Source organism: Marmota monax, unplaced genomic scaffold (assembly GCF_021218885.2).
Source record: "Marmota monax isolate L192 unplaced genomic scaffold, Marmota_monax_Labrador192_F-V1.1 WCK01_AAM20220418_F8-fsc00229, whole genome shotgun sequence".
Taxonomy (NCBI): domain Eukaryota; kingdom Metazoa; phylum Chordata; class Mammalia; order Rodentia; family Sciuridae; genus Marmota; species Marmota monax.
The window spans coordinates 1,911,929-1,927,510 of record NW_026693707.1 but is presented as its reverse complement, the minus strand read 5'-3'; the positions used below and the strand labels follow the sequence as shown (position 1 = coordinate 1,927,510).

The following is a 15,582-nucleotide window of genomic DNA, read 5'->3' as shown; positions in this document are numbered from 1 at the left end:
AAACTTCCATCTTGGGTTCTAAGATCTGGATTAGAATCTGGTGCTGGGTTAGAATCTGACCCTAAGCAAGACTACAAAGCCTCAGTTTTCTCACCAGAAACTTATGTTTTTGAAAAATTAATCTCCTACAGATGAGAAAATGGTTGAGAAAATTGTCTATATCCTGAAAACCACTGTAACTGTAAAGACTCTGGTTCTGACAGGTAGCAGCAGCCCCTCTGGACCATTCATTCAATAGCCACCGTGTGCCTGCCAGCATTTAAATTATTTACACACAGAGGAATGAAATCACTACTCTTGGCAGGCATACAGTCTACTTCCAGGATCTTAAACCAGAAAGTAATTCAGCTGAAACAAAAATACATTTGCTGGACGATGGTCTTGGAGGAGTATCTGTACCACCAGAAGTGAATAAATACAAACTAGATATTTACGATAGCAGCATGGTTTCATAACCCAACATTTTGGTTAAAAAGAACATCCAGCCTACCCTAGCAGGATCAGCCTGCCCTTGTGGAGGTGGTGGTATATTTGCAGACAGGCTATTGACCCAGCCTTGAGAGGGTAGCTGCTCAGAGGTGAGGACAAAGGGGTGTGTGATGGTGACAGGTCACAAAGGACAGGAGAGGATAAATAAGGTGGTTTGAAGAGACAGAGGCAGAAGCCTTGCAGGGAAATGGGCAGTTGCCATCATTCCCTCTTCTCTCTTAGGGACTCAAATTGTGGCTGGCAAAGATGTCTGGAATAAAGAGACCCAGGAGTAGCGAATGTGTGTTACCTTACTACACAGCCCACAGCTACCGTTCAATGGGTGTGTTCAATACCTCCATGGGGGACCTGCAACGACAACTGTACAAGGGAGGAGAGTATGACATTTTCAAGTATGCACCCATGTTTGAGAGTGATTTTATCCAGATTACCAAAAAAGGAGAGGTGATTGATGTTCACAACCGTGTTCGAATGGTGACAGTGGGCATCGCCTCCACCAGCCCCATCCTTCCACTACCTGACGTCATGTTGCTGGCCAGACCTGCTAAAGTCTGTGAAGAGCATGCCAGACGTGGCCGGCCCATTAAAGGGAGAGGACGGAAGTCTGCGAAGACTCTAGAGCTCACCAGGCTACTTCCCTTGAAGTTTGTCAAGATCTCCATCTACGATCGTGAGAAACAGCAACTGCGTTTGAAGCTTGCCACAGGCCGGACTTTTTATCTGCAGCTTTGTCCCTCTTCAGATGTACGAGAAGACCTCTTCTGCTACTGGGAAAAGCTTGTCTATCTTCTGAGGCCACCAGCAGAGAGCTGCAGCAGTACCCCAACAATTCAGACTGGGGACAGAAATATTGAGGATGACAAAAGCCTACTGGTAAGTATTGACTCAGGAAAATGAGGCAGAGTGCTTTGGGAGAGCATCTCAAAGTGGGTCCTAGAAAGTTTTTTGTTGCTCTCTGGGGCTGAGCTGGGAAATGCACTGCATTTGAAAAGGCTCAAGGCCAAATGAGCCACCACTAGGGGCTCAAGTAGAGGTTTAAAGCGCTTCTCCAAAATGTCCCATAAGATTGGTTGTCAAGAGATCTTATGTATTAACTACTCTGTCGCACACCTGGGGTTTTAGTCCCTTCTATGACATTCTGATTGCATAATCTCTTCTTGAACTCTTAATACACAAACCCAGTCAGCCTAATTTGTTATGGACATTTTTAAAATATATTTTTATTTTTGGTGCATAAAATTGTACCTATTTATGTGTACAGTATGACATCTCAATGCTTGAATACAATGTGTAATGATCAGATCAGGGTAAATGGCCTACCCAACACTTAGACATTTGTTTCTTTGTGCTAGATTCCTAAATCCTCCAAAATCCTATTAGCTACTTTGAAATATAAAGCTAATTGCTACCAACTATGGTCATGCTATAGTGATATAGAACACTAGAGGTTATTCCTCTTGTCCAATTATACCCCTATATGTGTTAATCATCTTCTCCACATCCCTCCTTCCCTATATCCTTCTCATGTTCTGGTAACCACTAATCTACTCTCTACCTCTATGAGATCAACTTTTTAGTGTAGTACATTTTAGCAATTAGGAAGTGCTTCCTTCATCTGAACCATGTTTGCCTTTCCATGATTATCATGCACTGATTTTTCTTTAAATCAACACAACCCACTTGTGTGCATACACATGCAAAACTTGCTTCTGTAGCCACCAACATGTAAAATGTATCTCCTGACTCAATAATCCCACTTCTAGAAATCTGAAAAGGTAGAGGCACATGTATGTAAAAGAAATTGTACAGGGATGGGGACTTGATTCTGTGTTTTCTTTGGAAATAGAATGGTTGAAGTGAAACTGAGTGATTATTCACAGAGATGCTACTCTTGTAACAAACAAGAGCTTGCAAAGGTTGCAAGGTTCTTCCTATGATAATATCTTGAGTTGCTCAGCTCCAGGATGAAAAAGGAATGGAAAGTTCTGGCCTCTCCTTTTCTATCTCACCTGTTTCTCCTCTCCTTGGCACAGGCCTCAGACATCCATGGAGAAGGAGATCAGGATTCTGGGCTTCTAAAGCTTCATGAACTGTCTGGAGCCTCCTCTTCTGCTTATGCTGGAGGAGAGGGACTTCAAGGTGCTATTGCAGCTGTCATCAGCACTTCGGGATCTACCAAAGAAGGAGCAATAGCAGGGACAACAGGTGGCTTGACTGTTGCAGGGGCAGCAACAGGAGGTGGGTCAGCAAACAGCCCTGCCTCAGGTGCTCTAGGTATAGCAGCCACCATGCCTGGAGGTGGAGGCTCCAGCCCGGTAACTGCAGCCCTGGCAGGAGCAGCCACCAAGGATGCAGGAGAAGCTGGATCTAGCAAGGCTTTAGCAGTTGCTGTCTCCTCAGAAGAAGTGAATGTAGCCTTGGCCGGTGCTGCAAGCGGTTCCACTGGGCAAAGCTCCTCAGGTGGAGCTGTCAGCATCTCCCCAGGCAGCAGCATGAGTGTGGTGTTTGCAGGGACTGTAACGACCAGTACAACAACCAAGACAGGAAAAGATGAAGCAGCTGCGGTGGCACCCCTCGTATCAACCTTGCAGAGTGAAGGCTATATGTGTGAACGGGATGGAAGCCAGAAGGTTTCCAAGACCAGCAGTGAAGGCCGGAAGGAAAAAAAGGTAAAAAAAGAAAAGAAGGACAAACATGCCAGTAGGAAAAGTTCCCGGCACCGGAGAGCAGGTGAAACCCATCACAAGGCAAGCAGGGAAAAGAGCCGGAAATCATCCTCCCATCGGTCTGTATCTGAACACCACGGAAAAACAAAAGATGACAGGAAAGACAAAGGGCACAAGAAAGGACGGGGCTCATCTCACAAAAGTGCCAGCCATAGTTCTTCTACCAAGGAGTCCAGGAAAATTCACAAAGTGGGGAAGAGCCGATCTTCAACTAGTTCAGTTAACTTAAGTAAGAAATCCAGTAAAATTGGCTCTTTTTTGAGGAGCTTCATGGTTATGCCCAGTTCAAAAACAGTTGTTACATCACGTGATAGAGAGCTAGACATCGTGACCAAGACGGTAGAAAAGCACAACATAGAGAGGAAGGTGGAGAGAGCCCAGGAAGGCAAGGATCTAGAGATCTCTGGTACTGTGACATCTGAGATGACAGAAAGGTTCATCTTTGAAGCCAAATCCATTTAAATAGAAGCTAGAGCAGGAAGCTGTGAGATCAAGGGCTCAGAAGGTATACCCAGTGAGCCAATTTTAGTTTTCCTGACTGCAGTTTAAATAATAAAGGTCACACAACTCCAAAATAATGCAATTTTCTTTTTGAATTTCTCTATCCCACAGCCTGGCAATGACCTCATAGTGGCCTCTGTGACATTACCTATGCTCCAGGCAGGTAGAGCCTCTCACCAGAAGTGCAGCAGAGCCAGTGTGAGGCAAAAGCTTCAACCCTTTCTGCCTTTGGTTCTTTAAGACTATGGAGGTCATAGACTATGGGATGAATGCCCCCCACCAGGTCCCCATGGCCATCCTCCCTTTCTTCTGAAGGTCTGTGAACATGAACATTCAGTCCAGTTCACAAACTCAGAAAAGACAGTCTTCATAAACCCACGAGAAAAAGGGAAAGGGTATAGTGGCATTTGAATGCAATGAGGATAGGGGATTCTATCTAGATTAGGGATTGGCAGACCATGTTCAGAGGACCAAATCTTGCCACTGCTTGGGTTTGTGAATAAAGTTTTACTAAAGTGTAGGCACAGCCTTTCAATTATATACCATCTATGGCTGCTTCCACACTGAAATGACAGATTTGCATTGTTGCCAGAGAGACTATAAGGATCACAGTCTACAAATATTTACTATCTGGCCTACTACAGAAAAAGTTTGCTGACCTCTGACCCAATCTTAACAATCCTCCTTCCTCCTATGTAAATACACAGGACAAACTCTCAAAAATGCTTACCAGGAGATAGGAGAATGTTTATAGTAAGATCCTTTTAACAGCAAGATCCTGGAAAGAGCTCAAATTTTCATCAAGCAAAAGAATTGATAAAACTGGTATATGCCTGCAGGGCCCATTAGACAGCAGTGAAAATGAATAGCAGCCATTCACCTTAGCATGGATGAATCTTACACAATGTTGAGTAACAAAATAAAAAAATACCTTGACATTTCATCTGTAGGACAGTTCAAAAATAAGATCAAACAATGGTCAGTGGTGCATGTTTTCTGAAAGGAGAAAAAAATTAAGGAATGATAAACACAAAATTCAGGACAGTGGTGACATACAGGGTGAAAGGAGTGACATGTAGGAGGCAGACAAATTTCAACAGTGTGAATTGCCATATTAAGCAAGAGGGTGTATCCATGGGAGTTTATTATTGTGACTTTAACATCTTTGAAATCACATGGATTTTAAATTACTGTCAGCTAAGGGGCAGTTGTATATCATTGTCACTACTTTAGAAATACTTTAATCAAATTATTTCACTTATGTTTTCATTTTTATATGTGCACAAGAGAGGTTTGTGACAAACTAATTCTGAAAGATCTTTTGAAAAGTTTAAAATGAAAATTCTGACATAAAAAGAACATGTGGAATTCAGAAATATGGAAAGTGTTTAAATATATTAGTATGAAATAATAGGAGGCCAAGGGTATAGCCGAGAGGTAGAGCACTTGTCTAGCATGTATGAAGCCCTGGGTTTGATCCCTAGTACTGAATAATAATAATAATAATAATAATAATAATAACATCCAAAATACTATGTAGTAAATAGCTATATAAATTATGTATGTCTTAAAAGTGATTCTAAAAATTTAAAACTTATTCCACATTAGAAATGAGAATATAAATTAAAAAAATCTCTATTATAAAAAGTTGCATTGGGGCAGGGGTTGTGGCTCAGTGACTAGCATGGGTGAGACACTGGGTTTGATTCTCAGCACTACATATAAATAAATAAAATAAAGGTCCTTTGACAATTTTTTAAAAAAGGATTAAAAAATTGTTTTTTGTTTGTTTTGTTTTGTACCAGGGACAGGGTCTCACTAAGTTGCTTAAGCCTATCCTAAGTTCCTGAGGCTGGCTTTGATCTTCCTACCTCAGACTTTTGAGCCACTGAGATTATAGGCATGAGCCATCATGCCCAGCTGCATTTTGTTCTTTAATTTTTAAAAATGATAAATTCATGAGTCTATGGAAAGACTCCATCTTTAAATCTTCTCAGAGAATACAACCTATGCCATTTAGTGTAATATTCCTTCTGATTTCACTAAACTTGTGAAAAGAGTTAGTGATAGCCAGAAAAAGCATAATGTAGCATGGATGATTTTGATTTTAAGTAATTTTAAAATGGAGTACATTTCCTTGTTACAAAAAATAATGTAAAATAATCTATTTCTAAATCTATTTTTAGAAAATTTAGAACACATAGATATAAAAAACAGGAAAACAACAACAGATGATAAAAATTGGATTTGAGAAAAATGACTGTGGGAAGTTTGTATACTTCTATGAGCCTGAGTGGGGAGACCTACCCAGCCTTGCAACTCTTGGCTTATTCTCTTCTATGACACTAGCATCTATGAGGACAAAATTTGAGTTTATAGAAAAACTTAGGGATCTTCTCCAAAGAAACAAATGTGTGTTCAGAGGTGGAGAAACTCATAGGTATTCTAGGAGGAACAGTGGAGTGCTAGTATAGGGGAGACCTTTCATCATTGTTCTGGTGGGTGGATAGAAAATCCCATTTTGTGATTTCCAATACTCAAAGACTAACAGGTACCAGAAATTCAAATGTCCTTGGAGTTGACACCTGAATAGTGGGCATAGGTAGAAGGAGGGAAAGAGATACATTTAAGGTCTGAGAGGATCACTGGGGAAGGCCCCCTAGGAATTTGAGTGGTTGCATATGAAGTCGAAGAAAAGGGAAATTTTTCCAAACCTTTGGCATACAGTCTCAAATTTACTTCTATGCCAGATGCTGAAATATTCAGACTACAAATACCTTAACCTTATGATTGTGCAGACCATGGCTTTATCTTTTGTTCTTCTCCTAGTGCTGTTTTAAACACCTTGCCCCCTTGAAGGGCTTCTTTAATGTGAACATAGTTTATCTAACATGTAAGGTGTTGACTGAATAGACCCACAATTTTAAAAAATGCCACTAAAGTGAAGTGGAAGTGGGGACCTGCCCACCACAGTGTGCTCTGCCAGGCACTTTCTCTGCATTTCCTTTTCTATCTTGACAGTTCATCACAAAATACCTAAGTATTTCAAAGCAACAGGCCTTTTCCTCCAGAGAAAAATATCAATTGGGGCATCAAGTCAATACCCCTATCAGATAAAGGACAATATTTTTAGCAACAATATTCATCACCACGGTAGCAATTCAGCACCTGCAAGTCTAATGAGACAAGATGGTTGATTACCAACAGGTGTCCCCAAATTAAAGTCTGGCATACACACATAAGTACAAAAATAACAGGGAGCTTTTGCCAACAGCAATGTAAGATCACTCATGGGGTTGTCATGTTGGAGTGGAGTCTTTAAAGCAGAGGAAACATATGCTATGGAAAGAAGAAAATAAGGTGCCTGTCATGGGTGGCAGGGTAAGAGAGGTAAGAGAGATGCCAGAGAGAGAGGACAGGCTCAGATGATGTAAGGCTTCAAGATCCATTGTCCTTGGTGTAACAAGAGGCCACCAAAGCATTTTAAGTTAGGAAATGACCATATCAGGTTTGCACCTTTAAAAGGTCACAGTGGTTGCTGTGAGGAGAAATATTGGGGAAGGGGGTCATTACTATGTGACTTTTGTCACTTCCTGTCTTTTGCAACAGGATCTAGAAAGATTAGAAGTGATATTCTCAAATACTTCCCATTAGAAACATCTTTATAGACAGACTTAGGGATGTACCACATGGATGCTCCCTCAATGAAGGGCTTGTGGCCCCAGGTGCTGGGCATGGGCCCATTCACAGCCATCAGCTGGAAGTTAACTATGGAAGCTGCCTCAGTTGTAGAGAACTCCCTCATCCAGGTAATGGTCTTCCCAGAGTCCACATGCAGAACTAGACAAAGTCATGTATAAAGCTTGGCTATCCCAGAGCAGCACAGATCAACCTGGAAGGGCTCTCTTATTCCCAGAGCTTCCTTTGAAGCCTGTATCCAGGCTGACTTCTCTGTGCACTCATATCTCATCCATGTCTCTTCCACAGGTGAAGGTCCTGAGATTACTTCCCACAACTCCACCTTGAAGTCTTCTCAGAGAATACAACCTATGCTATTGTGTTAGTGTAATATTCCTTCTGATTCCAATACACTTGTGAAAAGAGTTGGTGACCGCCAGAAAAAGCATAATGTAGCATGGATGATTTTAAGTAATTCTAAAATGTAGTACATTTCCATATTAAAAAAATACAAAATAATCTATTTCTAAAATTTGTTTTAAAAAATTTAGAACACATAGACATAAAAAAGAAGAAAACAAATATCCCAACCATTGCCTTGATCATTCACTGTTTACTCAAAACTGGGCAGGCTACACTTAACACTTCCAGAAAGATGAAGTAGACCAGGGGCAATACGGAACTTTCACTTTCGTTTAGCCAGTCAAAGATGCCCCAAGATCTAGGGGTGTGAACTGAGGCCAAGTAGGAAATGTGGATTTCTACAGCCCTTAAAAAGTGAGTGCTAGTGCCCCGCCCTCAATGTCAGAAGAAACCTGTTAATCAAAAATCACTTGTTATACCAAGAAGCAGGAATATCTAAAACCAAATGAAAAAAAGATAATCTATAGATGAAAACACCAAGATGACAGAGATGTTAGAATTATCTGACAAATATTTTAAAGCATCCATAAGAGAGAAATTAGAAATACACACACACACACACACACATATGTATGTGTATACATATATTGGTACCAGGATTGAATTCAAGGATGCTTAACCACTGAATGAACACAAAAATCCAGCCCTTTTATTTATTTATTTTTTTTGAGACAGGGTCTCAGTAGGTTGCTTAGGACCTTGCCAAGCTGTGCTGAGGCTGGCTTCGAGCCTGCAATCCTCCTGAGCCGGATTATAGGTGTGCACCACCACACCCACCTAGAAATATTCTTGAAAGAAATGAAGAAATAAAAATCTTCAGCAAAGTAAAAGAGAGTTTCAGCAAAGAAATAATAATAATAAAAGATGTACAGAAGAATCAAGCGGAAATTTTAGAGCAGAAACTATTAAATGGTGTTTAGTAGTTTAAACTAGTTTAATAGTTTAAACTCTTTAAACAATTTAAAGAGCAGAAAACTTAATAGTTGAAAAAAAAGGGAAAAAACTTCAGTGGTTAGGTTTAATAGCAAAATGGATGGAGAATAAGAAAAGAATTAGCAAACTGAAGGAGAAAATAATAGAAACTACTCAGTCTGAACAACTCAGAGAAAATTGACTGGGAACAAATAATAGTGAACAGAAAGAGCTTCAGGGAACTGTGAGACTATAACAAAAAAATCTCACATTGCATCATCAGGCCCTGGAAGAAGAGGATAAAGGGCAAGGCTGAAGAAATACTAGAAGAAAAAATAGTAGAAAACCCTAAAACTTGGCAAAAGACATCAACATACAGATTCAGTAAGCTAAGTGAACACCAAATAGGATAAATGCAAAGATTCCACCCCTAGACAAGTCATAATTAAGCTCTGAAAACAAAGAAGTCTTAAAAGCAACATAGAAAAATGAAAATGTACCTAATAAGGAATTCAAATAACAGTGAAATTCTCATCAGAAACAACAGAAGATAAGTAGCCAATATTTTTCCAAGTGCTAAAAGAAAAAAACTGAAAATCCAGAATCATTTGCCCAGAAAAGTTGTCCTTCAATAATGAATACAAAACCAAGACATTTTCAACTGAAGGAAAACTACAACAACTGTCACCAGTGGGCCTGTCCTAAAAGAATGGCTCTTTCTCTTAAAAAGAAAAAAATATTTTAAGAAAAATAAAATAAATAAATAAAATGGGGGATAGATCTTAGAAGATGATGAAAGGACATGATAAGCAGAAAGATGGGAAAATACAACGGATTTTCCTTCTCTCTAACACTTTCTAAATTATGTTTAATAGTTTAAACAGAAATTATTACACTGTGTAATTGGTTTTAAATATTTGTTAAAGAGAACTAAGACCATCATAATGTAAATAAGGAATAGAATTGAGAAATAAAGGGAGGTAAGATTTTTATATTTCACTCAAGCCATTAAAATGATAAAATGAGTAGACTATGAAAAGTAAATAAAATGTAATACCTAGAGCAACCACAAAAAAGCTAAGTATACTTAAAAATGCTATAGACAAATTGAAACAGAATTCTAGAAAATGTTCAAGTAACCCACAGGAAGGCAGGAAAAAACAACTAGAAACAAAACCAGAGAGAACATAAAATCATAGTAATTGTATTAAATGTAATAACCTAAATCAATTAAAAGACAATATTGGCAGAGTAGGCTAAAAAGCTCAACCAAACTACATTCTGTCTACCAGAAAACCTCACTTCAAAGATAACAATCTAGGCATATTAAAAATAAAAGAATGAAAAATTATTTTATGAAATTATTAATCAAAGGGAAGCAGAAATAGCTCTATTAATATAAGATGAAATAGACTACAAAGCAAAGAAATCAATGACTAAAGCTCTTGTCTCAAGACCAGAAAAAGAAAGGAAAAATCCAACACAACCAAATTGAACCCAAGCTCAAAGACAGAAAGACAGTAAAACAAGAGCAAAAATCAATTAAATTGAAAGCAATGAAACAGCAGAAAAAATAAACAAAACAAAAGAGCTGGTTCTTTGAAGGGGCCAGTAAAATTGACAAACTTGTAGCAAAACTTACAAAGAATAAAAGAGGAAAGGCATAAATAACCAACATCACAGATGTGTAGAAATGAAAAAGGTTATAAGTGGATACAACAAATAACTCTAAACTCATAAATTTGACAACTTGGATGAAGTGGACCAATTCCTCAAACAACACATTTGAATATGGAATATATATTGTGAATTGACCTATGTAACTTTTGAAGGAATTGGTACTATGTTTTAAAAATCTCCCTGAAGTAAGTCTCCTAGTCAATATAGTTTCAATGGAGAATTCTACCAACTCTTTGACGATGTAATCCAATTTTATACAATCTCTTCCAGAAGACAGGAAACTTCTTAGTTCATTTAATAAAGCTAGTAATATCCTAATACCAAAACCAAAGACAGTATGAAAAAAGAAAACAGTAGAACAATAGTCCTCATGAAACAAAAATCTCTAACAAAAGCAATTCAATGGAAGAAAAATAGCCTTTTCAAGATATGGTGTTGGAGAAATTGAACATCAATAGGAAATAAAATAAAGTTTGACCTAGTCTTGCACCATATTAAAATACAGAGCTCAAAGGTATCCAAAAGTTATTTGACTTCCTTAATAAAATGTCAAAACTATATAACTTATAGAAAAAATAGGGGATAATATTTGGAATCCAGAATTACAAAAAGAGTTCTTCAATTTAGTATCAAAAACATAATCCACAAAGGAAAAATTAATCATCAAAACAAAAAACACTTCCCCTTTGAATGATCCTAGTACAAAAATAAAGTTGAAAACAGGCACGGTGGCCAGGCGTGGTGGCACAAACCTGTAATCCCAGTGGCTCAGGAGGCCAAGGCAAGAGGATAGTGAGTTCAAAGCTAGCCTCAGCAACTTAGCAAGGCCCTAAGCAACTAGTAAGACCCTGTATCCAAGTAAAATATAAAAAATGGTTGGGGATATGGCTCAGTGGTTAAGTGCCCTTGGGTTCAATCCCTGGTACAGTACAAAAAGCAAAACAAAACAAAACAGGCTTGGTGATGTTAAACTGCGGTCCCAGCTACTCAGGAGGCTGAGGCCTTAGGAGGATCACTTGAGCCCAAGGAGTTTGAGACCAACCTGAGAAACATGGAAAATATGCTTTAAAAAATACACAAACAAATAAATAAAAGGTGCAAACTGTAAAAAATATTAAACATCTGCAAACCATATATCCAACAAAGAACTAGTATCTAGAATATATAAACAACTTTCAAAACTTAAGAAATACTAAAAACATTAAGGAAATAATCCAATTAAAAATTGGCATAAAATATGAAGATAAATTTCACCAAAAACTATATACAAAGATCATATAAATCCATAAGGTATTCAGCTTCATTAATTGTTAAGGAAATGCAGATTAAAACCACAATGAGATAATACTATATGCCTATGAGAATGATTAAAATAAACCTAATAAGTAGGATCAATAAATCCATAGAAGTTTTATCACTCAAAAATTGCTGGTGGGCATACAACATGGTAATGGTACAGCTGAAGTAGTCACAGACCTATGACACTTTGCATCCCTTAAGATTAATCTATTTAGTCTCAGACTCAGAACACCCAGATAAACATAAATTGAGCAACAAATATACCATTGATGGTAACTTAAAAAAATTATTACATTTTTAGAGGTCTATTCTTTTGAGAAAAGTAAAAGATGAATAACAGGAGCATTTGGAAATACGTATATAAGCACTAGATTATGATTTCCAACCTATTTTAATGTACCTAAGTCAATTTTGTTAAAATATTGGCAAAATTAAAAACTTGTGACTAATGATTTAATCAAATCTCTCAGAAGGGAATGAGACAAAACATTTAGCTTTATAGGTTTAACAGACATACCAGAAAATTAGGAGTTAAGTGGACCAGTCTCCAAGACAACAAAATTATGATAACACACCTGATGTGACAGGGTGAGAAATCAGCAGAAATACTAAAAACAGGCTACAACCAGCTAGAAAAGTTCAATGAAATGAAACCCTTAAAACAGGACAACAGTCTTCCCTGTTCTAAAAATAATACTGGGGACTCTCCCAGACAATAAGGGGAAAATTCCAGATGGTGAGGGGCAGATCCAGGAGAGGTACAGTCACTAATGTAACTGCATTTACCTTCACCTCATTATCATAGTAAAATGCAAACCCTTAGGTGGAGACTTAGGATAGTAGTGAGACATGTGACACATGGTGGGAAGCATGATGAAGACTGCAGGTACAACTAAAGCCTCATCTCTACATGTGATGACATGAAGAGACTGAGACCCTGCCTACCCTACAGATGCCATAAAAGCTGTATACCTCTGTCTTTTGCTTGAGGCGACCTGACACTCTTGATCAGTGCTCTCTCCCTTCCTGCTCTAGAATACTCCCCAACAAAGCTTTGCCTATGCTTTAATTCTTTCTGGTTGTGTTTCATTTCTACCATCTCCAGACCCAAGGTCCTGAATTACAGTAACACAGTCATTCTGGAAAACAGTTTGATAGTTTCTTAAAAACTAAACACGCAATTATATAACCCAGCAATAGCACCACTGGGCATTCATCCCAGAGAAATTAAGACTTATCTTAATACAAAAATCTTTGCACAAATATTTATAGGAGCTTTGTTTATAATGGTCACGATCTGGAAGAGAAAAGATGTCCTTCAGTGGTCAAAATAACCTACATCATGCCATGGAATAAAGGCTAGAAACAAAAAATAATGTATTATTTATTTATGCAACAATCCCCAAAGGTAACATACTGATTGGTTCCTTTTACATAACCTTCTCAAAATAAAATGAAACGTAGAAATGGGCAATAGGCTAGAGATTACGATGTGTTACAGAGATGGGAATAAGAGGGAAGGAGATATGATATGAAAGGGTATCATGAGAGACTCTTGTGGTGATATGATTGTATTGTGACTACATCACATTGTATGTGACTACATAGTATTGTACTGTACTATAGTTTTGTGAGATAATATCACTAAGGGAAAGTGGGAAAATTGTACAAGCGATTTATCTGTATTATTTTTCACTATTACATGTGAATCGACAATTATCTCAAGACAAAGAATTTGATTTACTTAGCAAGTTGTTTCGGATATGGACAAAAAAATTCCAAAGTTTATATGGAGAGGCAAAAAACCTAGAATGGCTGACTCATTATTGAAAGAGAAAAACAAAGTCAAAGAACTGCCACTAGGAGACTTTAAATTTATGACAAAATTACAATAATGAAGACAGCGTGAAAGGGTAGACAAATCAATAGAAGAGAAAAATAAGCCCAGAAATAGATACATAATAAACATAATCAATTAAGTTTTGACACAGAAGCAAAGGTAGTTCAATGAAGAAAGGACAGTCTTTTTGGCAAACTGTGCTGAAACACTGGAAGCAATAAAGATGTCCTTCAATAGTGAATGGATACTAAACTGTGGTACATTCAGACAATGGAATACTATTAAGGTATGAAAAAAAATCAGCCATGAAGACAAAAAGAGAAATGAAAGAACTTTAATTGCATATCACCAAAAAAAGACAAAATACTTCATACTGTATGATTCCGGGTATGTAACATTCTGGAAAAGACAAAACCATGGACACAGGAAAAAGTCTGAGGATGTCCTAGGGTTTGGAGGGAAGGAAGTACGACTAGGTAGAGATCAGGGAATTTGTAGGGCACCAACAATAGTATAGAAGGCAGCTATGTTCACCACTATACCACCAACACTTCACCAAGATATTCACCCAAACTATTTTGTATGGCACTAAAACAGTGGTGATATGTCAAACCCATGGAACGCACAACACCAGGAGTGAACCCAATGTGAACAATGGACTTGAAGTGCTAATGATGTGTCAATGCTGGTTCATCAATATCAACTCTATCACTCTGGTGTGGGATGTTGATGTGAGGAGAGGCTATTGAGTGTGTACAGGGAGATGGCGTATGGGAATTCTTTGTTCCTTCCACTAAATTTTGCTGCAAATCTAAAACTGCTGTAAAAAAATAAAGTCTACTAAAATAGTGGATTGATTATATAATTACAGAGCCTTTTTCTTGATTCTTGGGAATAAAAGCTTTTACTCCCATTGCACATGACTCTTTAAATGCTCTTTGAAATCTGTAGGATTGCTATCTTTGTCCATTATTAAGAGTACATACAGAGGAAGATACTAATAGGACTAACCGATGTCAAATTTCATAGTAATTTTGAGATCATGTGATTTTTTTTAAATACATGAAATCTTAAATAGAAGGTGAGAACGCTATCATTGAAAGTGAAGACAATGTGAACAGCCTATAGCCCTACCAGCCTGGCTCCATCTGCCTCCTGGAAAGCATTTCCATCACTTAGAGATCACTAACTTTTCTTGATTTTTCTCATTTAACTAGGAAAAGATGTGGTTTAGCCAAGGTAACCCATACTGGTTGAACTTTGGTCTCCCAAGCCTTAGGCCAAGATATTTCACATTCTGCTCCACCCTGGTTGAATTGGAAAGCTTCTGAGCCCACGTTAACACATTGAAAGTCAAGTTGGGACTGCGTTAGTGGAAAATAAGGAGACAAAGGAGCCACAGCTTCAGAAGTAAGACAGTTAAATACCATGAATGTCTCAGACTGGAGTCTGTATGAACTAAAGGAATGGCAAGAGTCTGAATTCATAAAATCTGTCTCTGTCCTTGGGAGGTCCCAAGTTCTAAGAGTTCTTATAGATCGGAAGCAGAACTAAGTGGGTAAAGATTTCTTCAAATAACTTCAGAGAGGTAATATGTGGGCTTGCAATACTTGGAGCACTATATCTGCAGGATCTAGGACAGTAGCTGGCCTTTAGTATGTGGGCAATAAATACTGCATGAATTAATGGATTTACTAGAAAATGAGCACATCAATAAATTCTTAAAAACCTGGCTATGATGGAATTTTCATCCATATCATCTGAAAATAACTCTGATCTTTGAATGTTAGAGTTGCATAGATCTCCTCTCTTTAATGGTAGTATTAAATTACCGATACGTCTTCATTTAAAATGATAATATTTTGTCCATCATGGATTTCTCAATTTTTATTTTTAAAATGTGGCATTAGAGTATAAATAATAGTATTTATTTTGCACCTGAAGCAAATGATTCACAAGCCTCACCCTAGTCTTGGTCCTGATGTGATGCTGAACGCAAGCAGCTTGTGTTTGTACACACTTGTCATTCAACAT

General features: G+C 37.9%; 1 protein-coding gene across 1 annotated transcript; it reads left to right on the top strand.

Moving 5' to 3' along the window:
• Positions 1–684: 684 nt before the first annotated feature.
• Positions 685–4,115, top strand: Garin3 (golgi associated RAB2B interactor family member 3). Its single transcript, XM_046459952.2, has 2 exons — positions 685–1,362; positions 2,523–4,115. Exons 1-2 carry the CDS (start codon positions 736–738, stop codon positions 3,675–3,677), a joined length of 1,782 nt encoding a protein of 593 aa, XP_046315908.1. The 5' UTR covers positions 685–735; the 3' UTR covers positions 3,678–4,115.
• Positions 4,116–15,582: the final 11,467 nt, after the last annotated feature.

Bases quoted from the DNA above. Each gene is read 5' to 3' on its own strand.
- Garin3 (XM_046459952.2), top strand. From the start codon at position 736: ATGTCTGGAATAAAGAGACCCAGGAGTAGCGAATGTGTGTTACCTTAC. The intron at 1,363-2,522 runs GTAAGTATTGAC...TCCTTGGCACAG, and splicing joins AGGATGACAAAAGCCTACTG to GCCTCAGACATCCATGGAGA.